We start from the raw sequence: 26,592 nt of genomic DNA, 5'->3' as shown, positions 1-26,592 counted from the left end.
GTTCTAACACTTCTCTGCAGTCTACTGGTGAAGCTGCATGCACTTCCTTCAGCACCTGAGACACGAGGCATAAAGAGTTTATTCCTGTATCCTTCTGTAGGATATCTTTAATCAGTCCATCAGGTGGCTCTAGGGCATTTAGTCTGTGCCAAAGCATAGAGGCAGCCAAATTATTTATGACCAAGACTCTACCCCTGTAGGATAGTTCAGGTAATAGCCAATTTCCATTTAGTCAACTTAGCTAACACTTTATCCAGCATACCTTCCCAATTATTTTTCCTATAATTCTATGAACCCAAGAAAACCCCTAAGATACCTTCTATTCCCCATTTCAAACCTCCTGGAATGTGAGGTTTTCCATTCACCCATAATAAACCCCTCACCTTTTCCCCAGTTTACTTTCGCAGAAGAAGCTTTTTCAAATAAAGCTAAGCTCTTAGAGAGTGTTTGAATATCTTCTTGCCCAGTTACAAAAACAGTTATATCATCAGCATATGCCGATACAGAACATTTAAACTTTTCAGAAACAAAAAAAACTTTCAAATTATTTCTTAATTAACATAAAAGAGGCTCAATTACTAAGCTGTAGAGCTGCCCTGAAAGAGGACATCCCTGCCTAATGCCTCTTTTAACAAAAACTGGCTGGCTACTCAAACCACCCCTATCTTGATCATTACAGAGGCCTTATTATACAACAACTTTATCCAAGAAAAAAAAAACATTTTCCAAATCCAAAACCTTCTAAAACCTTAAAAAGATATGCATGTCCAACACGGTCAAAAGCTTTTTCTTGATCAATAGATAGAAACCCAATATCACAATTATTGTTAATCGAAACATCGGTGACATCTCTTATTAAAAACATATTATCCATGATTGTGCGACCTGGAATACAATATGTTTGTTCATTCTTCACCATAATATGTAAACATTTCTTAAGGCTATTAGCTATACAGTTCCTATTTATTGTTATTTACACAGTGCAAATATACTATTTATCAAATGTAGCTGCTTTAATTATGTATCTTATTTTAATGGGGATTTAATTTATTACAGCTGACAGTTACAGGTTACAAGGTTTGAACATCAACCGTAACGAGATAAAACTGAAAAGTATGGCTTTTTAATACATTCTGTGTACAAATTTGAAAGCTGCTTATTGGATCAGTTAATGTAACGTCATAATACTACACATTACTTCACCAAGAGCTTATGACCTACTAGTTAATTCTTGCCTTAAGAACAGGTGGTGCAACCAAATTAAGCACTGACTTAGTTACAAACTAACTAGTAGTTACTAAGCCCTTAGTGTGAGCTTCATGTCCTAACTTACATGAGACCTTACGCACAGCTGGTGCAACCCTTCCCTGAAGTGTAAAAACGTATTATGGAGCTTAAAGTAATTTCAACTCAGCAAAAAAAAAAGAAACGTCCTCTCACTTTCATCTGATTTTATTTTCAGCAAACTTAACATGTCAATATTTGTATGAACATAAAAAGATTTAACAACTAAGACATAAACTGAACAAGTTTCACAGACATGTGACTAACAAAAATGGAATAATGTGTCCCTGAACAAAGGGGGGGGTAAAAAGTAACAGTCAGTATCATGGTGTGGCCACCAGTTTCATTAAGTACTTCAGTGCATCTCCTCTTTATGGACTGCACCAGATTTGCCAGTTCTTGATGTGAGATGTTACCCCACTCTTCCACCGAGGCACTTGCAAGTTCACAGACATTTCTGGGGGGAATGGCCCTAGCCCTCCACCCGATCCAACATGTCCCAGACGTGCTCAATGGGATTGAGTTCCGGGCTCTTCGCTAGCCATGGCAGAACACTGACTTTCCTGTCTTGCAGGAAATCAGAACAAGCAATATAGCTGGTGGCATTGTCATGCTGGAGGGTCATGTCAGGATGAGCCTACAGGAAGGGTACCACATGATGGAGGATGTCTTCCCTGTAACGTGCAGCGTTGAGGTTGCCTGCAGTGACAACAAGCTCAGTCCGATGATGCTGTGACACACCTCCCCAGACCATGACCGGCCCTCCACCTCCAAATCAATCCTGCTCCAGAGTACTGGCCTAGATGTAACGCTCATTACTTCGATAATAAACTTGAATCGTTAAATGCGAGTCCGACTATCACCCCTGGTGAGACAAAACTGCGAATTGTCAGTGTAGAGCACTTTTTTGCCAGTTCTGTCTGGTCCAGTGAAGCTGGGTTTGTGCCCATAGGTGATGTTGTTGCTGGTGATGTCAGCATACAATTGGCCTACAAGCCCTCAGTCTAGCCTCTATCAGCCTATTGTGGACAGGCTGAGCACTGATGGAGGGATTGTGCATTCCTGGTGTAACTCAGGCAGTTGTTGTTGCCATCCTGTACCTGTCACGCAGGTGTAATATTCGGATGTACCGATTCTGTGCAGGTGTTGTTACACATGGTCTGCCACTGCGAGGCTGATCAGCTGGCCTTCCTGTCTCCCTGTAGCGCTGTCTTAGGTGTATCACAGTCCTCTGCAGTCCTCATACTTCCGTGCAGCAGGCCTAAGGCACATTCAGGCAGATGACCAGGGACCCTGGGCATCTTTATTTTGGTGTTTTTCAGAGTCAGTAGAAAGGTCTCTTTAGTGTCCTAAGTTTTTATAATTTTATAACAACTTTAATTACCTACCTTATTTAAGCTGTTAGTGTCTTAACGACCGTGCATGTTCATTAATTGTTTGTGGTTCATTGAGCAAGCATGGAAAACATTGTTTAAACACTTTAAAATAAAGATCTGTAAAGTTATTTGGATTTTTACAAAATTATCTTTAAAATACAGTGTCCAGAAAAAGGGACATTTATTTTTTTGATGAGTTTATGACCTGTTATAGGGTTAGATTTTAAATAAATTCACATAACACACCTCAGCATTTTATAAGATAAACATGCAATATTACTGCCTTTTTTCTTGTCATACATTGCTCTCTTTCATTTGAATTTTTCATGTTCTGTGTTGTAATATATGAGAGTCTTTGAGATCCTTGGGGAAATTGGAGTGCAGGTGGAGAGCAGCAGAAGAATATTTACTCTGAGGCTATGAACAAATCAAAGATACATTGGGACTGTATGCTTTATTGAAACTGTCCACAATCCTGTAAACCCCTCAGTCTCTAAACCTCAATATTAAGGAATGTTCCCTTTATCTACCTTTTGACATAACTGACAAAGATGGTTTAGCTCATGCTTAAGGCAAATCTTTTTCAATTTAGTTTATCTCTTCATGTCTATGTGTCTTGGTTCCCTTACGGCTCAGTACGCTTGACAATGCGTTTATTAATGCATATGGGGAGTGCCTTCTTACACGACCTAGTTGAAAACTCTCTACAATAATGTAAAATATTGTAAAATTGGCTATGGTGTTTTGGTGTGAAACTGTCAACTATAAAAACAGGTGCACAAACACCATTTCCTCAGAATTTCTTCCTTCAAGACAGCGATCACATCTTGTCTAGTAGTCATCTACCTTCGGCATTGATATACACAAGTCAGTGGCCGGAAACTTCACGGGAAGACTTCCCGCTGCCCTGCAGTGCTCCGGTGTACATCACACTGCCTCACCACATGACGCTTCGCCTCAGCATCCTGATTCCCCCCAGTGCTTCGGCAGGATATGTGTATCCCTACAAAGCAATTGTGTAATGTCGACAAATGTCCGCACTGGTGGGAAAAGTTTACTCAGCAGCAGGATCAGCTGGATCAGCACTCCACGCAATGTCAGTGCTCCAGGTATTTCAAATGGACGAGCAAGGCTTCGATCCAGAGACATTCAATGAGCTCCACACCACTACAGATTTGCACTGCATGCCACGAAAGTCGCTGCGCAGGCCATCGGCATGTCCATGGGCATCCTGGCAGTTCTGGATCGACATATATAGCTGACCCTCACAGAAATGAGTGATAAGAAAAAAGCCACTCTTTTGGATGCTCCAGTGTCTCCAGCCGGCCACTTTAGCGGCTCAGTGAATAAGTTTGCTCAGCGTTATGTTGTGATTCAGCAGCATTCACATGCCATGAGACACTTTATGTTCAAACAGAGTACATCATAGCCAGCTGCATCACTGGCACCTGTGTATCAGCATGCATAGCAAAAGCACTCCTGATGGGTACTACCCATTGAAGCGGAAAGCAGAGCCTGTGGTTCCCTCCGGGTCTGCTCTGAAAACGCTCGGTTGGAGACGCAAAACATTGTTTCCCATCTCTCCAATACTGTTTGCTAGGAAAGGAATATTGTTGTTCACAATATTGTTAAAAATGTTGGTTCTGTGTAAAAATGCAATAAGTGCAAAAAAGAATACAGCATTTGTTGCAAATGCACGAGATGCTCACACATTCTCAACAAAGAGCCCTTTTTCCTCTTCAAAGCACTCACGTTATGCGCAACCGCTTCCCATTACGCAGATGCGTTGTGAGCCCTAATGGGTATTTCAGAATGGGTAAAAACAAAATGATCGAACATGGTTACAAGATCCAATTTGCATTCCGACCACCCCATTTCAACTGCGTTCTGTCTTCCACGGTTTCACCCGAATCTACAATCTCATCGTGAAAAACAAGATAGATATTGTGTCAAATTGTCTAGCACATAAAGGTTTTACAGCCGTTATTTTCTTGTTCCAAAGAAAGATGGCGGACTTCGGCCAATCCTGGATCTAAGACATTTAAATCACGCACTCACAAAGCTCCCATTCAAAATTATTATTCAGATACGGATCTTATCGCATATATGCCCACACGATTGGTTTGCGTCAATAGATCAGAAGGATGTGTACTTTCATTTCCAAATTGTACAACATCACTGGATGTTTTTGAGATTCGTGTTCAAGGGAACAGTGTATCAGTTCAAAGTCCTGCCCTTCAGACTGTCTCTGGCTCCTCGCACGTTCACAAAGTGCATCGATGCAGTTCTCACCCCTCTGAGGCTAAGAGGCGTGCGCATCTGGAACTACCTTGGCGATTGGCTGTTACTACTGCAATCAGAGGCTCTGTTATCCCAGAACAGAAACTTACTGCTTCAGCATTTTAACAGCTTGGGCCTCAATGTGAACTGGCGAAGAGCATGCTCACCCACAGCCAAAAAAATATTTTTGGGAGTCCGCCTCGACATGAGCGGGTGTGCGTACCTCCCTACTGAGCGCGTTCTGGCCATTCAATAGTATCTGTCTCAGTTCAAGTAAAGTGGTTTTTATTGTCATTTCAACCATATACAGTTAGTACAGTACACAGCGAAATGAGACAACGTTCCTCCAGGACCATGGTGCTACATAAAACAACATAGGACAAACCCAGAACCACATGAGACTACACAGACAAAATAACATACCTATATAAAGTGCACGTGCAAATGTGTGCTAAAAGTAGTACAATAAAGACAGTACAATAAATAACTAACAATAAACAGGACAATATACACAGTAAGGGACAGTGCAACGCCAACCAGTACACAGTAGTGCAAAAAGGTGACAGTTTCTAAAAATGCCAAACATAACATACTATGAGATGCACATAGCAGTTATTAAGGTAGCAGCCAGTTATAAAGTGACATCTCTGTATGCTGACTCGTCGTTCTTGCTGATGAGACCCACCACGGTCATGTCATCGGCGAACTTGATGATGTGATTTGAGCTGTGCACTGCACAGTCGTGAGTCAGCAGAGTGAACAGCAGTGGACTGAGCACACAGCCCTGGGGGGCCCCAGTGCTCAGTGTGGTGGTGGTGGAGATGCTGTTCCCGATCCGGACTGACTGAGGTCTCCCAGTCAGGAAGTCCAGGATCCAGTTGCAGAGGGAGGCGTCCAGGCCCAGCAGGTTCAGCTTTCCAATCAGGAGCTGAAGTCTATGAACAGCATTCGAACATATGAGTCCTTTTTATCTAGGTAGGTGAGGGCCAGATGGAGGGTGGTGGCGATGGCATCGTCTGTTGACGGTTTGGACGATACGCAAACTGCAGTGGGTCTAGTGAGGGGGGCAGCTGGGTCTTAATGTGCCTCATGACGAGCCTCTCGAAGCACTTCATGATGATGGGTGTGAGTGCGACGGGACGGTAGTCGTTGAGGCAGGACAATGAAGACTTCTTTAGCATGGGGACAATGGTGGTGGCCTTGAAGCACGTTGGAACAACGGCACTGCTCAGAGAGATGTTGAAGATGTCGGTAAGAACATCTACCAGCTGGTCTGCACATCCTCTGAGCACTCTGCCAGGAATGTTGTCTGGTCCTGCAGCCTTCCGTGGGTTGACTCACATCAGCCGTGGTAAGACAGAGCACCTGGTCATTGGGAGGAGGGGTGGTCTTCCTCGCCACCACGTCGTTCTGCACTTCAAACCGAGTGTAGAAGTCGTTCAACGCATCTGGAAGGGAGGCATCTTTGTCACAGGCAACTGATGTTGTCCTGTAGTTGGTGATGGCCTGGATGCCCTGTCACATGCACAGCGTGTCACCGCTGTCCTGGAAGTGACTGTGGATTCTCTGGGCGTGTGCTCACTTTGCCTCTCTGATGGCCCGGGACAGTTTGGCCCTCGCTGTCCTTAGGGCTGCCTTGTCGCCTGCTCCTGAAGGCGGAGTCTTGGGTCGTCAGTAGCGCGCGCACCTCTGCAGTCATCCACGGCGCTTCTGAAGCGGTTTTGTGTGTCTGACGAGCGGTCTGTATGCTGGAATTAGCATAACAGAGATGTGGTCTGAGTAGCCGAGGTGGGGGCAGGGCTCCGCCCGGTACGCACCTGGGATGTTTGTGTAAACAAGATCAAGTGCGTTCGCCCCTCTCGTTGCAAAGTCCACATACTGATGGAATTTAGGGAGCATTGTCTTGAGATTCGCATGGTTGAAATCTCCAGCGACAATAAACAGTCCGTCAGGGTGAGCGTTCTGCAGTTCACTCAAAGCCCCATACAGTTCACAGAGCGCTTCCTTAGCGTTAGCGCTGGGGGGAATGTAAACTCTGGTTATGATTACAGTGGTGAATTCCCATGGTAAATAAAAAGGTCTGCATCTAACAATCACAATCACAATTGCACTGGCTTATGAGTATCAGGGTAAGACATGCCCAGTTGGTGTTAAAGCACACTCAACTAGAGACATGGCCTCCTCATGGTCATGGATGAATGGTGTGTCCTTACCGGACAAATGTTTTGCAGCAGGATGGTCCTCTCAAAACACATTTGCAAGGTTTTACAACCTAGACATAATGTCTCTCTCTTCACAAGTCCTCTCTGTTTAGAGTGCTTGCTATCCATTGGCCAAATATATATACTTATGCTCCTCCCTTTTAGGATGAGCTCCCCAACTTTTACACAACCACCTGCATTAGGCTGTTGTAATATAGTCATAAGCACTTACATTATAAATAAACTCCCTTCCTGACTGGGTTCATGAAGAAGTTTATTCATACTATCTGACTTTAGTTCATATATTCATCCTGAGTGCTCCCCTCCTGGGCCAACATGAGGGTCACTCACTGCATCATACTTTTGTCGGTCGCCGTCCTACAAGACTGCGGCATCATGCTTCCTTTCTGGGAGGTTATGTCATGTAGTGCGGTGTGATGGGATTCTGTTCCCCATATGCGTTAATAAACACAATGTCAAATGTACTGAGTCGTAAGGGAACGTCTCAATTAAGTATGTAACCTCGTTTCCCTGAGATGAAGTGAACGAGACATTGCAAATGCTAGCCACACTACAAGACTCAGAGTTCTTGAGGTGCGAACGATGCGCTCCTTGTTTTCAGTCAGAAATTCTGAGGAAATGGTGTTTGTGCAGCTGTTTTTATAGCGGACAGTTTTGTGCCAAAACAGACATGGCACAAACACCATAGCCAATATTAGAATATTGGTGTTATAGTAGAGAGGTTTCAACAACGTCTTATAAGAAGGCAATCCCCATATGTGTAAATAAATGCATTGTCTCGTTCTCATCGTCTCAGGGAACTAAGGTTACGTACGTAACCAAGACATTTTCCTGTCTGCATCACAGTGGTTGATCTTCTACACAACGGAAAAACTACCAGTCTGTTCGCTCTAAAGCACTATTAATAGCTGTAGTGTGGCTGCCACTAAATGGTTGAAAGGCCTTTGCCCTCAACCCCTGCTACTTGTCATTTCAGCTCAGAATGAAAGGGACTGAATAGCCTCTCTTTTTTTTTCTCTCTTTTTTTTTGTCTGGCAATGATGTCAGGAAGCAAAAGCACAATAGCTTGACCTTGTTCATCTCAAAGTTCACATTCTTGTTCTGCGCAGGTTGTTAGCTTTGTAGACACAACAGCAGCCAAGGAAATTCTGCCACAACTCAGAGTTAGGTTGCATGGGATGTGTCTTCTGAGACTGGTTGCATAGTGGATAAAATAGTAATTCAAAACATGAGATTGTATCAGTGGGAGGAAATTCAGATAGCACAGAGAGTGAATTGCAATGTAGACACATAAGCATTTGAAGTTGTTAAATTTTTTAGGTCATGGAGTCAGTATATCTAAAAGAGGAAGCGCTAGGCTATACATAATGTGAAGGTAATGTGAGAAAAACTGATGTTTGTTTTTAATGCATGGGGGGAGGGGTACAACAAAACATGGCAAGGCTTTACCAGCATCCCTTCAATACTGGTGCTATGTGAGGAGAAAAAGGACATTCTTTTACTGCTGGGATTCTACATAGCTGAACAATGACAGAGAGAGAGAGGGCCAAAAAGGGCGCTGGCACAGGCGCACCCTTGTCAAACACTGCAGCACAGCAGAACTGGGCACTCTCAATATGGTTGTCAATAGTGTGGTCTGTTATTGTTCTATTTAGAAGTTTTGTCACATTTAAAAAAAACAAATGCGGTTTAAATGCAGTATTTATTATTTTTTATTGTTCTTATTGGATTAGTTTAACTGTAATAGCACTGAATATTTTTCAAGTTTTACAGTTGCCCTTTAAAGGTGTAGTGCACCCAAAACGACCCTAATGCTGCCTGAAATTTGTATGACTTTCTTTCTTCTGCCGAACACAAAGATATTTTGAAGGATGTATGATTTGTTTTTATCCATAATTTGTAAGTCAATGGGGTCCAAAAATGTCAAGCTCCAAAAAGGACATAAAACGGCAACATAAAAGTAATCCATGCAACTCGAGTGGTTTAATCCAAGTCTTCTGAATTGATAGGATCTTGTTTACATCAAATTTAGAATTATATTTTTCTCCATTGACGGTTAGGCTTATGGTTGGATTTTGGGATAGGGAGGTGCCAGGATGGTCGACTTAGACTAGGCATTCAACATTTGACTTGTAGATTAGTGGGGTCGACTACTATCATCATTATTATTAGTGGTGATGGTTTTAATGAGAAAGGAATTTCTAAAACGTTTATTTAGATCAACCAAATCACTGAAAAACAAAGTTGGCCAGAATGTGTGCAAAAGTGAATAAAGTTAAAACAATAACATATTTTAAATAGGGCCTATTAAAACAACACCTCGAAATATATATTTGTAAAAAATTTAAAGAATAATCATACCTCTTAGAGAACAGAGATCTTGCAGATAGGATGGTTTGATTATTTTCCAGATGAATTGCTCATATTTTCAGTGAGTTTGAGTTTTTTATGTCTTAATATCAGCAGTGTTTCGATTCCTTCACCAGCAGATTATCCTCTTCTTGAGAAATAATAAAAAGCCCATATAATTCGTCAAGCATTTCTGCTATCCTTTACACAAAATTAGCCTTAACCCTCTGTGGTCTGAGTGTGTTTTGGGCCCTGGAGAAGTTTTGACATGCCTTGACATTTGTGCTTTTTTCAGTTGCTTAATAAACTATTAATGACTGGTGTCTGATAACACTGTATTCAGCACAAACTGGGCTACAATAATATGTGAGCAACAAGTGTGTACATGTTTGTATTTTTGAGAAAATAACGTTTATGCATGGTTTTTGAAAAAAAAAAAAAAATGTAAGTCATTGAAATAAGGCCATATAACACGTACTAAACATTTGTCCATAAGCCTTTTGAGAACTGAATTTTGCAGCCTAGAGTTTTTGCTAAAAAATTATGTGAAAACCATCCTGATCACTCATTCATACAAAACAATATAGTAATTTAACTTTTGTAAGACACTTTTAGTGTTAGAAAGGTCATATGCGAGGAGACCAAGACCCCTTCCCAGGGACTATCAATGAGGAATGTGACAGAAAGAGAATGAATGTGAGGAGACGTAATGATTAAAATCTAGTTTTGTTGATGATAATGAGGCAGCATAAACACTAGTTAAAATATAATCTAAACATTCATATTATTTTTATATCATATTTCATATCATATTTATATCATACTGCATACAATTTAAATGCCTGCTTTAGCCGAAACAGCATTTAAATGTCACTAAAACCTGCTTATTAGGACATATTTTAAATTTAAATAATCTGAATCCTGGCTGGCAAGTCCCACTAGTAAAATATGTAGATGTTTATATAAAATAGCATGTCAACTAATATGTAAGTAAAACTAAATTACTCAACACATCCGAAATTGTATCCTCGGCTGGATCAAATCTCTCTTCAAAATGCAAACGTTCATTGGAGTCCTGCTCTTCTTCTGAGGAAAATGTTAACTCTTCATCACTATCCAGGCGTTTCCTCGCCTGTGTATCGTGCTATCTTTCAAACGCGCAGAAAGTGAATTAACTTGATGTTTTTAAGGCACAGTCGGGGGAGTTCACCATTTGCATTGATTGTCTCAGCACATTACCTTATGAATAGCACGCTCTGCTCGTGGGTGTGATCACATTAGAGATAATTTGCTGAGCCAGGAGAAACTGTACATCGCTTAAAGATTCATGCACCAGAATTAATGTTTGTAGATCAGCACCGTCTACGGTACAGTGGTGAAATAGTTTTTCACTTTATTCGCTTCGGCCTTGGTGTGAATAGTTCTTTCGTCTGCAGTTCCCACAAATTTGGTGTGAATAGGGTTTTACCTGCATTAAGGATATATTTGTGAAATTATTCTTGTTTACCTACCATGGTCTCTTTGTTAAGCCCTCCATCTGCCTCCTTATGATTTAGGGGGGCTCAAGTGCATCTAGATATTTTACATTAGAGGAAGCGCTTCTTGCATGTTTACCCAAAAGTGTTTTTTGTTTTTTTTTATCTGAGCTGTCATGACTTTCTTGTGTCTGCATAGCCTCTCACCAAAGAAACATTAGCTTTTCACTTCCACTTCAGTAATTTGCAGGAGCCAACAGTGATCTGTTTTGTGTGTCAATCTTCCAGAGCTGACTCAGGCCAGAACACATCCCATTTAATATCTGAGTCAGCAAGTACATTGAGACTGACAATATATGATTTATTTAATTTCATGTGTTTTAGGAATCATGTATTACTACAAGTGAACAAAACAAAGAAAATATTGTGGCATTAATATGGCATCATATAGTTATCTGCTGGCTGCACAGAATGTGTGTATGTGTATGATTACAATAGAGTCTTTTTTGGAGAAGAAAGTCTGTTCTCATGAATAAGAGATGGCATGCATGTCTTATTATTGATAAGAGTCCAGGAATAGATGTGTGACTAGATGTGTGACTGTGATAGCCTCTTTATTTAAAAAATTGTGAATTTGTGAGGAGTGTTGTTTTTACAGATAATGCATCATTATTATGAAAACATGATTTCATACTCATATAGGAATAGAGCAGTTTTTCCTTCTCTTTACTGAGTTCTCTCTTTTGCTTTTCAGGCACCATCTTTAAGCTATAATGAAGCAGAATACAAAGACTGTAAGAATGTTGATGATCCTCTGTCTCCTGTTCATTTTGGATCAAGGTAAATAAGTGTGTTATCACTTAAGAAGCAAAATTATAAGATAGTTGCTTATTGATGATAGATTGATTGCTGTTACTGTCTTCTGTAATTAATTAAGTTTTTAAGTAATTGATAAGTCTGATAAATCTTAAATTTATTAAGTTTGCAGCTTAACATCAAACATGTTTTACCATATTGATTAATGTTTTTTTTTTTTTTTGCTTTTCCATGTAGTAGCAACAGAGAATGACAGTGACTTTCAGACATGTGGAACATGGCGCCATGGCAATGTATCCCGAAATCTGAAATATAATTTGACAATAGGCTGTAAGGAAATCACGATTTCAGCAATAAATAACACGCTCTCTATTCGGGGCAGTATAACCGCAAAGTGCACACAGTCTGGATCCATTCTTCTAGATTCGAGCCCTCAAAAGAATCAAAGTAATTTCTGTGTATTCTGGGAGCCACTCTTGGACCTGCTGAAAGTGGAGGTGAATGGAAAGAACCATACTCTGTGTGACTCAAGTGGCCTTCACAAAAACTGCTGCACTGACCTCTCACTAGGGTACCAGAAAAATGCCAGTCTGTATGGTATTGTAAATGGCAGCATCAAAGGTGATATCATCCAGCACAATATCATGGAAGAATATGTATATCATGGGGCTTCAATCAACTGCAGTAAGAACTATTTCCTATTATCTTATATCAAATAGAATTTAAATTCTGTCAGTATTTACTCACCATTTTATAATTCTAAAGTATAATTTTTAAGAATGTCTTCTCGAAACAACAACAGTTCTGACCACAGCTGTCAAGCTCCAAAATGGACACAAACACCATAAAATTATCATAAAAGTTGTATATTAAAACTTCAGTAGTCCTACAACAGCTTTGTGTCAGGAACAGACCTGATTTTAGTAATTATTTTGTGAAAATGTTCCCCTTTGTCAGATCAAACAAAATCTCATTCACACTCATGCACACTTTTCAAACATGCCATCTTTAGATGTATCACATCAGGTTTGACTTCTCTGATGTCATAATTCATGTGTCATAATTAAACTGCAGCAAGAAGGAAAATGACAAGTGAATAACTTCATATATTTAGGTCTGTTCCTTACTAAAAGCTATTATTGTCTGGCTTCAGAACACTTAGAATATACACTGTAAAGGTGGTAACCTGCAATTATTACCTCAAATATCTATTTCTACTTGAACTATCCCATAAAAAATACTTTAGTTAGTGTAACCTAATTTGTCAAATTGATTTAATCATATTAAAACCTGTTGATGCTCATTGACCCCACCTATGGTCCTGACATTACTTTGCTTAAATGAGTTCACATTTACTATATAGTGTGCTGTTTAAAATGGTTCATAATGTTGATAAATTACAACTTTTTATTAGAACAAATTATTAACTTATTTCTGTCTAGACTGTATAGTAAATGTGAACTAATTTAAGCAAATTGACATCAGTTCTGCATGCACATCAACAGGTTAAATACAATTTGTGGCTTGAATGAAACCATTTCATTTAGACGTTGCCAGATGAAGCACATTTTTTAGGGTATCTGACTAATTATTTTTACAGTGTAGCACCTGAATCATATGGAATACTTCTCTGATACTTTTTTGAATAGCAGATTTGGAATAGCATGTGAATAAATAATGGCCACTTTTTAATTTGTGGGTGAACTTCCTTTAATATTTGTCATCTTATTGTTTTGTTTGTTTGTTTTTTTTTGCAAACAAAGATAGCATAAGAGCAAGTTCCTTATTGATACAGATTGAGCTCGCATTTAGTTCAGCACTTCTTACTTACTGTTGATCAAATCTATTGTTCTACTTGCAGAGAAGAAGTTCTGCGATGAGGCAAGCCAGAAGGTCAAGGGAAAAGACATGTGAGCAAATCATTTTGTATTTAGTATTAGTGTGGTAGTTTCACTATTACTCTAGACGAGTGTAAAGAAGTGATGTGTTGTCAAGCTCTTGTTTGCTAAAGGTGATTCTAAGCATACTTGTCAGAGTGTAATCATAACATGCTGTAGTGAAAAACAGAGCTGCAAACAGGAAGCTGAACCCATTATGAATGTAGTTGCTTTCTAATTTACACAGTCATTTTTAATCCATGTAAATTACAATCAAGTGCGTCATTGGATTTTTGATGCTTTGATTACATAATAAACATTTAATTTATTATGTAAACATGCCATTTATCATGCATGCTCATTTAGCATGATGAGCCATCTTATGAAATGTTTGAGAATCCTCTAATGCATGCTTATGTATATGACGTAGATTGGGTGGATGCATGTTGTGTGGTTATTATTATTTTGATAATAGATTAATTTAACGATTATTATAACGATTAATAGACTATTTGCGATTATTGCAATGATTAATCATTAGCTGATTATTCAGCTTGTGCCGACATAAAAGGTTGTATTAAACATGCTTACTAGCAATAAAGAGGACAAAATCATCTTTTGAAAATACCTCTAAATGACATTCACTGAATTAAAGGGAAAAAAATACTTTTTAATAAGTTTAATTTAGTAAAGAAATTCACTGCAAAAAAATCCTATTTTTATCAAGTGTTTTGTCTTGTTTTCCATTTAAAATAGTCTAAAAATCCTTAAAACAGGATCCATTTACTTGAGAAGCAACATATAAGATATTTAGACTTGCTTTAAGAGAATCTTAAAGTTGTATAGACTAAAGAAGTAAACAACATTACATGTCTAAAGAACACAAATAATTATAATAATACTTTTAAATAATACTAATCAGAAATATGGCTCCTACATTTAAGATTCTCTTAAAGCAAGTCTAAATATCTTATATGCTGCTTCTCAGGTGAATTATTCTTTTTTAAAGGATTTTTAGATATTTTTCCATTTTTGTATTTGTAATATTATATTAAACATTCTCAGATAACGATTCTTTCTCATGCAGTATAGCTGCTAATGAAAATGTTGTCTTAAATGAGTTTTAGATATTATTTTGGGAAAACAAGCCAAAACAAAAACAAATAAAAAACGTATTTTGTTGCAGTGTATAATGGGGTGAAGATAACCCTCTCACCTTTTTGTTCACTTCAATCCATCTTTAACTCACAACAAAACAAACTCTCTCTTATTAATAAAGCTAAGTATTGCCAATTTTCTTCATGATAAGAAACACACAGTGACATATTATCTGATTCAATAAGTCGCAAGTGTTATAATCTAGCTGCATTAAGTGTGCGCTCGAGGGACAAGCATCCCCTCAACAGAGTGCATCAACCGGGTGCAGTTTCAATCTCTCCCTCTTAGATCGAGACACTTTGTGCAACTCATAGAAGAGGCGCTGACCGCACAGAGAAATGCCAGTTTCGCAGTCTGTAGTTATCTTTATTTTCAACGTTGTCGATAACGTCGACTAATCGTTTCAGTCCTAACCTCCAACTGAAAATAGGTGGTGGCATTGTGGCATTAGTGTAATTTGTGTAGCCTATTTACTGTAGTTTAAGTTGGTGAATTTGAAAAGTTCTTAATCATGCACAAAAACAATGAACTGGAATAAACAAAACTGTAATAGTTGTTATTGCTTTTGTTTTTAATCAGTTTTTGCTCCATTCACAAGAAAATCACTATAATATGTGTTGCAACACTGGATGTTACATTTGTTATACATCTGTTATTGTGTGATCCTGTCTAAATATAAATGTTTGTGTGTGTTTTTTAGGATAGAGGAAGTGGTGATGAAATCTAATGCAAAAGGTCTTGTGAATCTACCTTGTGCCCAGAGCACTGTCATCGAAATGGAAGAGGGCTTCACTGGACACAGTTTTACTCTGCCTGTAAATCCATTTGTATTTTTTGGAAGCAGAAAGTTAAAATATAGACATGCAACCTTTGAGTCACAAGAATGTCATTGTAATCATTAAACATGTGTCAGCTTATCATGCTCCATTTCATCTTGTGATTCAATGCATGTGTTACATTTCAGGCCCCCCGAAGTGTACCAGCAAACACAATACCATCAGTTTATCTTCCCTCCTGCCTGAAATCAGCATCAAGGAAAAAATCCAAAGTGGTTTGTACATACTACAGGAACAGTGCATCACTGAAAAGATTTCAGGTAAAATACTTAAATAAGTGTAAAATAAATTATCAGCATTAATTAATCAACACACACATACACATACAGTATAATTACAATATATACAGTACTGTACACACACACACACACACACTTATACATACTTAGAGTTCACAAACGAACATGTGTGCACAGTGACAAAGATTATTTGTGTTGTGCAGAGGGAATCATCTGATTTAACCATTTTGGATGACGTAGTTGGAATCTCTGTGGAGAACGAGATAATCACCAACCTCCCAGAACCTGTCAGAATCAGGTTCCATCACTCTACCTTGCCAGTAAGTCTGTCTGAACATGTTTCTTTGTGTTATACATATGTTTAGCATGTGCAGAATCACACAACTGAATCTCACACATAATTTTCTACAAAGCAGTCTAGATGCATACCTCCCATTTTTAAACAGGGAACATCATATCAAAGGGCTGATGTGATGAAGCCTGGTCAACTTGATATTACTGAAATTGTAGTTGCGAACTTTTATATTGCAAGAGCCCGATATGCTTGTTGGATGAAAGTAGAACTTACTCACTATGACAATCTCCTATTCTATGCGCAGAGCCACTTTGAGCTACTGTGACTATGAATGAATATGTATTCCCTATAAAGCATATGGGCTAGAATAGATGGTTGATGATGTTTCAAGGCACCCGGATGGATGCCATGTGAGGATTGGACTTTTGAATGGCGAGCTCTGCGCACTTAGCTAGTTTTAATACTTTTTATGACATAAACGGTGAGATTCGATACACTCTGTTCCATAACTGTTCTAGGTTGACAATATGTCAAAGAATTAAACATTCTCAGGGTCTGGAGACATTAAAAGACACTTATGTGCTCAGGCTGACAACCCTGAGCAGGCCGGGGGCCCGGGAGTCGATTTGGTCAGAGAGATGTTGGGAAATGCAGTGAGAGATGTTGAACATGTCGGCAATGCTGATTGATGAAGGTCGTTGCTGACTTGGAGGATCTTGATACGTCGATCAATCACTGCTATGGTTACATGAGTGGGGGATGTTTAGAAACGGATCGATTATCTGGAGTCATCAGAGAGGGAATTATCTGCTAATCTGCTAGCAACCAAGGTGGATTTGGAGCATGTCTGGGAGAAGTTGGAGGACATGGAAAACTAGCCAGCGGAATAACAGCAAGCAATTTTCTTCATAAAGTCAATGGAGAGAGTAAGTTACCTAAGATTCTGCACTCTCTTTTTGTGCTGGTTCCGCCTAGCGGCTGGAGTTTATTTTGTAGAGCAGCACACTTTCAGGATGGTTTTGTGGATGAATCTACATGCTCTTTGTGCTTTGTCTGCCTTTCGGCTGGAGTTTATTTTGTGGAGTATTTCTCCAAGTCATTGGAGTGAGTAATCATTTGCTTGCACTCATGTTACAGCAGAATAGACCGGCTCTCTGAACATTCATTTGACTATCTGATTAATCTGCACGTTCTTTTTGTGTTTGTTCCGCCTAGTGGCTAGAGTTTATTTTATAGAATTTTACACCTTTAGGGCTAGGGCTGGGACGTCATCGACGACGTCGACGCAAAAAATACGTCGACGCAAAATATGCGCGTCGATTCGTCAGACCCAAAACAAAGATGGCGGCGCCGGAGCGTAGTAGCAACACGAGTGGCTCCTCAGACTATCAGAAGTGCAAGGCGGCACGCACTCGTTGCTCTAAAGAATGGGAATTCTTTAATTTAAAAGGAAACAATTCCGTGATATGTCGTCTTTGCAAAATGGAGATGGCCTTCCATTCTAGCACCATGGCAATGCACTGTATTTTGTCTTGAATGACACACACACACACACAAACACATGTTGTGTTTCCATGTTTTATGGGGACTTTCCATAGACATAATGGTTTTTATACTGTACAAACTTTATATTCTATCCCCTAAACCTAACCCTCACAGAAAACATTCTGCATTTTGACATTATCAAAAAACATAATTTAGTATGATTTCTAAGCTGTTTTCCTCATGGGGACAGACAAAATGTCCCCACAAGGTCAAAAATTTCGGGTTTTACTATCCTTATGGGGACATTTGGTACAAATACACGCCACACACACACACACACACACAGTATTCTTAAGGTGAAAGGAAAGTGTCAGAGTGTAAGTTGTTATTTGCATGTGAATGTAGATGCTTTTTTTCAGTAAGCTAGGCCTATGTTCAACATAAATGTTGAATTCTGAATGTTTATTTTCATTATTTATTTTTTGTTGGAAAAGCACTTTCTGTATTAGCTTAAAGCCCCCATGGTCTTACAGATATTTGGAGACTTTTGAACCTTCTGGTTGGGACTATACATTTTTTTTCTTCAGTCCATAATATTTACTCCAGAATAGATATTTTTTTTATATATAAGCCCCTCATTTCATCTGTTGTTGATTGCTCAAAAGGAAACATTTTAGTCTCAGATCACGCCCTGGTGTGTTTAGAGGTGTTCCCACATACGGGAAAAAGAAATCATATAGTTGGCACGTTAATGAATCCCTTTTGCAAATCCTGAATTCCAACAAATGCTAAAGGCTGAAATCAATGTCTATATGGAGACCAACTGGTCCTCAGTATTCTCTGTGGGCTTGGATTGGGAGGCACTTAAGGTGGTTCTTAGTGGCCAAATCATACAAATCATTCACCAAAAACTCCAATAACACAAGAACTTGTGGAATTGGAAGGGAATATTAAAAGTTAATCTTATGGCCTCAGAGAATTGACTCGATTGAAATACAAGGAAGGTGGATTTTTGACTATTCAGGGCAAGACATACTTTGAGTCTGGGGACAAAGCAGGAAAACTTCTGGCTAGATATATAAAACAGAGAGAGTCTTTTTTTACCATTCTCTCAGTGAAATCTGCTGGTGGTGAAATATTTACCTCTGCCATTGATATTAATAATGCTTTTAAAGAATTCTATCTTGATCTTTAGGCTTTCCATCAATATCATGTGGTCAGAGGCGATGTCACGATTCCCTGGTTGTCTGCCCCTTGTTTTCCATGTCACCGTCACCATGGTCCCCGGTCCCCAACACTCTGTCACGATTCCCTGGTTGTCTGCCCCGTGTTTTTCATGTCACCGTCACCATGGTTCCCGGTCCTCAACATTGTGTCATTGTTCGCACCTGTCTGTCGTTTGTAATTATCCTGTGTCTGTGTATATAAACCCTGTTTGTTCTCCACTTCTTGTCGTTCATTGAATGTTTATGTTCCCACTGTTCTGATGTTTGTAGATGCCCGGATCTTGTTGTCTTGCCTGCCTTGCCTGTCTTGTCGTGTTCATCCAGTTTCCATGTACCTTCGATGTTCTCCTGTTTTAGTTCTTCATTACATTTAGGTCTTCATTACATTTATCTATTATCGGGAAGGATAATGTTATTAAAATGAATAGTATTCCAAAATTCAACTGCCTGCTACAATCTCTCAGTGTAGATGTCCCCCTCTCTTATTTCAAGCAATTTGATAGTTTAGCGAAGTCCTTCATTTGGAATGAACAACGTCCCAGATTACATTTGAGTAAATTGCAACGGCCGATTGACAAAGGTAGGCTAGGCCTACCCAAGATTTTGTTTTATTATTATGCATTTGGTCTCAGACATTTGGCCCATTGGTCGCTTCCACCTGAGAGAGCCCCTCCCTGTTTTTTTATTGAGCAGGAAGTTATTGCCCCTATTTCGTCATTACTAAGCTTTTATCAAACTAACCGGAGAAGTTAAGTTACACCGGTTTTCTCACATTTGCACTTAGCATGGACAAACGTGTCCAAAGTGTTTAATTCAGACATTTATCTAAATGTTTCTTTGAGCATATGGCTGAACCCCAAATTATGTATTAATTAGTCCCCTTTCTGCTGGAAAGAGTGAATTGTGAGGAAGGTTAATATGCTCGGCGACTTACATGAGAGTGGGTGTTGAGATCCTTTGAAAATATTGGTCAACATTTTGGGATCCCAACGTCTCAATTCTTTAGGTATTTTCAGTTGTGCCACCTGCTTTGTACTATTTTGGGTGTAGCTTACACCCCCCTAAAGCGGCAGATACTCTGGAAGTGGTGATTACTGCTTTTGGAAAAGGCCATGAGGCATCAGTGTATTACTCCCTGCTAATTCAGAGTCTGGGGATGGAGCTTTAACTTCTCTCAAGAGATTATGGAAGTAAGATTTAAACTTGGCATTGGAGAAGGGAGTGTGGGCCAGGCTTCTAAAAATTGTCAAGTCTAAATTTAGAGATGCAAGAGTGCGCCTTATGCAATTTTACATCAATTCTATTGGACCCCCTCTAGATTGTATAGACTTGGTCTTAAAGTCACACCCACCTGCTGGGTCTGCCAATCAGAAGATTTTTTTTTTTTTTTGGTGGTGGTGGTGGTGGTGGTTTGTTAAGATCCAAGATTTTTGGTTGAGGGTTCAGAGTTTTAGATGTGACGTATTGGACACTCAAATTTCATTTGACCCCAGACTCTGTATTTTAGGCGATGGGACGGTCAATAATATAAATACCTATAAAACTGGGTCCTAGCCAGTGTTATGATCGGCAGGCAGGTTGTCTTTAGGGGATGAATTTCATCTGGAGTGCCCTCATTTCAGGAATGGTGCATAGAGTTGGGCAGGGTGGTGGCATTCAAAGAAATATAATGTAGAAGGCAGGGAAACTTAATAAAAAAATGGGGGCAGCTATTTGGCTTTTTTGGGATGGCTCTCTAGGAGGGGAAGTCGAGAGAGATTACTTTTAAATGTGTGTGTTTTTTAAATTTTTGTATTATTTACACACACACACACATATATATATATATATATATATATATATATATATATATATATATATATATATATATATATATATATACAGTATATGTATAAAGTTTTGTGTGTATTCTCAAGTTGGACCACAGGGATATTTGTTGAGTGAAAGGGAATAATGGGGGTGAAAAGTTGATTTGGTGTATATATGTTTTCTTTTCTGTTTCATGTGTCTGAATCAATAAAAAGTATTAATAAGATTATGTTTCTATTTCATTTTACAGGCTAACCATTCTACAAGATGTGTTTCATGGGATACAAGAAAAGGTGAGCCAAGTTCAAGTATCAAAATTTCCCTGCATCTGCTAATGTGATACTCAATGTTGTTTTCTTTTTCTGCAGACAATGAAGTGATGTGGAGTCCAGAGGGCTGTGAAACCTTTAAAATAAATGCAACAGAGACAGAGTGCCATTGTTCTCACCTTACATACTTTGCTATTCTTGTGGTTAGTCGAAAGTTTATTATAATTATTATTACATACTTTCAAGTGAAAGTCAATGGGATGGCCATTAAATGCTATTTTTTTAATTATTTTATTATCTTAACTGATGTCCACTGATAATTGTATTAAAGTTTCTTTGCACCAAAACAAAAAAGTTAGTAACATATGATAATTTTTCACCCTGTCTCTGGCCTAAGCGCCTCCTTGAAACTTAAACGTAAACACCCACGGTTATGATTGGCTAACATCGTGTAGCCCCTTGAATATAGCCCTGATTGAATCTCAATCTGAATAGATTGAACAAGCCCCTCAAAATTATAAAACTAAATTTCAGGGTTTTAACATAACACATCCAACACATTGCATCTGAATATATTTAATTGTTCATCTCAAGCACAACTGACATCATTCAGCACCATAAACTATCAAACAGTAATGACATTTTAAATATTCATAAATGAAACAGTTTACATACGGTTTTGATCGGTTTCAAGTGTTTTAACCGCTCCTCCTTCAATATCAGTTCACTTGCAAAGCTTGAATCGTATAGTGACTGGTTCACAAACAATCCTTGCTGACATGAGCTGACAAAAATGCACACACATAGTCCACAGCACGGTGAAATGACACTCACACATAGGTGCACTGAGGCGCACATTGCCAGAAACACATAGAAACGGTCAAAGTCGTCCATCTAGTATATGCTAACATACACCAACAATTAAAAATAGTGCAGATGTGTGAAAGGAGTTGTCTATGATGCTTTTGTGCTCAAAACAACAAGAGGCTTAGCAGCTAAATGAAAGAGAATGGCTTCTCTTCAGAGTTATAACTTGATTCAACGTCTTTTAAAAGTGGCGAGATACATGGCAGTGGTCAAATAGTCTGTGTAAGACATGTTATATACAAAAAGAATTCAAAATTGTCCAGATGGATCCCCTTTGGTGTGCAGGAATAGTTAGCCACACAAGGCCTGTCTGTAGTGCTCTATTGAACTGCATGCCAGTGGGCGGGGCCAAGGGTGCAATGACGCATGTTGTGGGATGTTTAAATATGCAGTTAGTGAGTAATGTCTTGTGACTTCACGAACACACAGATTTCAAAACAAGAAGTTTCAGTAGGGTGACTAAAATGCTAATTTTAGTAAATGCTCTTTTTAGACTGGGGAGAAAGTTTTGAGTTCTGAAGCATACAGTATGTTTTTATAGTACAATTACCTCTTATATGTCTAAATATAAATATCATGAAAATGTAATTCTCAATTTCATGATCCTTTTAAAGGAATAGATCATGCAAAAATAAAAGTTCTCTCATCGTTTACTCGCCTTTATGCCATCCCAGATGTGAATTACTTTGTTTCTTCTGCAAAACACAAACAAATATTTTTAGAAGAATATCTCAGATCTGTAGGTCCATACAATGCAAGTAAATGGTAAGATGGCTCCAAAAAGCACATAAAGGCAGCATACAGGTAATTCATAATACTCCAGTGGTTTAATCCATGTCCAATCAGTTTTGGGTGAGAACAGACCAAAATTGAACTCCTATTTCACTATAAATCTTGACTTCAGTGATCTCCCTGACGATCATGATTTCAAGCTTGATTACACTTCTTATAGCACCGCCTAGCACACTGCACATGCATCAAGCACTAGGAAGTGTAATCGAATTTGAAATCATGATTGTGCCTAGAGACTGCAATGGCAAGATGTACAGTGAAAAGGAGTTTAAATAAAGGGGGGCTCGAGACGGTCATTTCTTACCCAAAATGAATTTGATAATTTAAGAATACATGGATTAGACCACTGGAATCATATGAATTACCTTTTTTAGTACATTTTAATAGAAAGGAGGAGGCGAGAACCTATATCTCTGTCGAACTGCCGCCTCCAGTCGCCTTTATTCCTTAGGCTTGATCAGCCTGATTAGGGGCCGGGTGTGCAGAATCATGGCACAGCCCCACCTTTATGTTGTCTTTATGTTCTTTTTGGAGCTTAAAACTTTTGGTCACCATTCACCTGCATTGTATGGACCTACAGAGCTTAAATATTCTTCTAAAAATCTTTGTTTGTGTTCTGCAGAAGAAAGAAAGTCATACACATCTGAGATGGCATGGGGGTGAGCAAATGATGAGAGACTTTTCATTTTTGGTTGAACTATCCCTTTAATAAATTAAATATACTTTGTCTCCTTCTCCAACTCTTTAGCAAGTGAAACAGAGGGCTACAGTTCGCCACCTAGAGGCTCTGACATACATTACTGCTGTGGGCTGCGCTGTTTCGTTATTGAGCTGCTTAGTTCTCTTTTACTGGCTCTATAAACAGAGGTAATCATGACTTCATTGACATACATGGAATTCTTTATAATATCATGAAAAAAACAATGCTTATTTCAGGAAAAGAAGTGTATTGAGAATCAGTCCCTCATGGGTTGTGTCTGTCTCCTCTCTTTTGCGGTTCTTTGCATTCCAAAAAAGGAAGAAAAATCAGTCCTCACTGGTGCATCGTGGTCTGGTGGTGGCAATATTTCTTTTGTGTCTGTTCTTCATCCTTACCGGTACAATAGCAAATATGGAAAACATCACAGTGTGTAAGATAACGGGGGCTCTTTTGCATTATGCACTACTTAGCACGCTCAGCTGGATGGCTATGGAAGTGTTTCACACATTCTTATTAGTCCGCAAGGTGTTCAGCTCAAATCTCCCACCTTGGGTCTTTTACTTGGGGGGCTTTGGTGAGTACAAACATTTATTGTCCTGTTCCAAGAACTTGTTAGACTCCTATGTTAAAGTTTAAATGATGTTCTCTTCAAGGGTGTTGAAGTAACAAAAATTTTTTTTGGTGTGTTATATCTTGGTTGGTAAGATTATTCAAATTAATTAATGTGTAGTAATTCAATTTATTTTTACATTTCCAATTTCAGGTCTCCCAACTCTGCTAGTCTGTATACTACTCCCTATAGATGATATTTATGGCAAAAGGAAGATTGTGCCAAGTGATGATGTCACCAAACCTTACTATATGTAAGTAGACCTCCTTAGATGTAACCATGCCTGCAGTATTCAAAAATGTAAATAATTTTTTATCTGCTCACCAGGTGCTGGATGTTTGACACATACAATAGCAGATTGGCTCATTACATTATTAATATTGGCTTACTGGCTATTGTGGTGAGCTCTGGTGCAGTCATGCTTTTCATTGTTGTGAAAGAGATATGGAACCGACCAGAGTGGAAGAAAGATCATGTGGTTTTTCTCAGCATCTGGGGCCTCACCTGTCTGTTTGGAACAACATGGGGCCTGAGTTTCCTCGACTTTGGCCCTCTCTCAGAGGCCACCCTCTTCCTCTTCTGTATTATAAACTCCTTACAAGGTGAAGTTTTTTGTGAATATACTACTGCTATTCAAAGACATGAAAATACACAAGGTCAAACACTGGCTAGGCTATTGTGTCAGTGTAAGCTCTGTCCATTCCTTTAGTAATACTTACATGCTTGCTTTAGAAAGATAGCATTTAACTCATAAGGTTCCAGTTTGTAAAACAAAAAAGTGATGAAACCATACAGTTTGTTAATGAACAGTCAGCCTGTCATTGTTGCAACAAGTTGATCCAAACTTTTGAAAGCCTGAAGGGGTTTATTTTTTATTTATTAAATGGCTACTTGATAAATAAAAAAAAGAGATAAAAAAAAATATTTGAAATGAAACTATGCAGAGAGACATGAAACAGTTATTTAGGGAAATAGTTTGACTGGAACAATGGTCAAACATACAAAAATACAGTTTTATTGGTCGTCGTTATACAAAAACATCTGACCGTAGAATGTCACAATTGATCACAATCAAGTATTACAGAGGGCCCTGTAGTAAAGACTAAATAAATTCCCATGTATCCCAACAGGATTCTTTCTTTTGCTGCGTTGCTATGCTCTTGAATGGATGAAAAAGGGGAAAAAGTCCAGTTCAGAAGGGAGCAGTACAGGATCTTCAAAACAACATATGCTAAATACTTATGAAAAGAGTTTAAAGTATGGTGATGCTAAAACAGTGTTTTAATGAAATGGCAAAATTTCATCTCTAATTTGAAAAGAAACTCTAAAAGGATTATCCAGGAGGGCATTTGTAAAAATCCTCTCTCGTCCTGCAGGTCAGGATGGTGATTGGTGCTCAGATGAAATTGCACTGATATTTAGTCACAGGACATTAGGTAATTCAGCATGAATGCTTTACCTGTCATAAGCAGTATTTCTGTAAATATATATTTTTTTATGTGTATGTAATAGTTTTTCATTTTCAAGTGAGCCTTGCGCTTTAGCTTTATTTTTTAAACTACTGTGTAACTAATGCTGAATTCATTGTGAGATGCAAATAGGATTTTTATCGAAGTGCTTTTAGTGATGAATGAAAAACATTTATTTTTGTCTTGGTCATACAAATAGTGATGTGTTTGATATGAGATTAAGTGGTTGTGTACGTTTTCAGCCCACATTTTTAGTGTGCAATAGCCACAAAGAAAATTGCCAGAAGCACATTCCTCAATCGTATTTTTAGACTTAATGTAAATGGCAAACTGTATATTTTGTTCAGTTCTTTCTTAATTGGCACTTTTATTCATTCTGAGGAGTTTTGTAATGAAGCAGAGTTTTACATAAAGTGGACTGATATCATATTTGACTTTTTTTGTCTATTGTTTAAGTATATGTGACTGTGTGTATTTCAGTATGCTTAAGTAATATAAATACACTGTTTGAAAATACCATGTTGTATTTCTTGAACCAGCCTACTTGGGACACCTTTTATTGGAGGCCGGTGTGTTATCCTTTGTGAAATCATTTATGAGAAGAAACTGTTACTCATATTAATATTAACATATTAACTTTGGAGACTGCTTGAAATGTAGTTTCTTCCTTTTTATAATTTGTTTTATAACTAGGAACAATTAAAATAACTTCACATTAATACTTATCTCCAATAAAGCACAGTATCTTCCATTATGCAATAGCTCTTCTATCCTGATTTTTAAACAAACAAAAATGATACAATATGGAAAATATGAAAGAAAACATTCACACTCACACAAACATAGAACATACAAACAAACAAAGCCAAAATAGGTCCATAAACATTACCCAATATATTATTTGTTTCAATCAATATAAGTAATATTTAGTCAATTTTTCCCATTATTGTAAAACATTTATTTAAAGAATAAATGTATAATTGTTTTATATTTTATTGCATTATAATGTGGAACAATTAAGATTGAATAAAAAAATAATGAATAACCTATAGAGTTCACTGTAGTGTAAATACAAGAAATCATATGTATGGAAGGTTATTCCAGAGTAACCAGCAAAAAAAAACACGCAAGCTCAAAATCTGCAATTAGGCAACAAAT

General features: G+C 38.4%; 1 protein-coding gene across 1 annotated transcript in view; it reads left to right on the top strand.

The window, feature by feature from the left end:
• The window catches only part of LOC127656979 (adhesion G-protein coupled receptor G5-like), a 32,155-nt gene extending 5,985 nt beyond the window's left edge, over positions 1–26,170 (top strand). The window contains exons 2-14 of the mRNA XM_052145583.1: positions 11,741–11,826; positions 12,040–12,486; positions 13,664–13,712; positions 15,538–15,652; positions 15,802–15,933; positions 16,116–16,232; positions 20,978–21,020; positions 21,096–21,199; positions 23,404–23,522; positions 23,673–23,929; positions 24,119–24,218; positions 24,293–24,567; positions 25,096–26,170. Coding sequence (XP_052001543.1) covers positions 11,760–11,826; positions 12,040–12,486; positions 13,664–13,712; positions 15,538–15,652; positions 15,802–15,933; positions 16,116–16,232; positions 20,978–21,020; positions 21,096–21,199; positions 23,404–23,522; positions 23,673–23,929; positions 24,119–24,218; positions 24,293–24,567; positions 25,096–25,250 — 1,980 coding nt within the window. The 5' untranslated portion in view covers positions 11,741–11,759 and the 3' untranslated portion in view covers positions 25,251–26,170. The remainder of the gene's footprint in view (positions 1–11,740; positions 11,827–12,039; positions 12,487–13,663; positions 13,713–15,537; positions 15,653–15,801; positions 15,934–16,115; positions 16,233–20,977; positions 21,021–21,095; positions 21,200–23,403; positions 23,523–23,672; positions 23,930–24,118; positions 24,219–24,292; positions 24,568–25,095) is intronic.
• The last annotated feature ends 422 nt before the right edge of the window (positions 26,171–26,592 follow it).

The sequence above is a fragment of the Xyrauchen texanus genome, chromosome 2 (assembly GCF_025860055.1).
Source record: "Xyrauchen texanus isolate HMW12.3.18 chromosome 2, RBS_HiC_50CHRs, whole genome shotgun sequence".
NCBI classification, from domain to species: Eukaryota; Metazoa; Chordata; class Actinopteri; order Cypriniformes; family Catostomidae; genus Xyrauchen; species Xyrauchen texanus.
The sequence above is the reverse complement of the archived record's forward strand: the minus strand, read 5'-3'. Positions and strand labels throughout refer to the sequence as shown.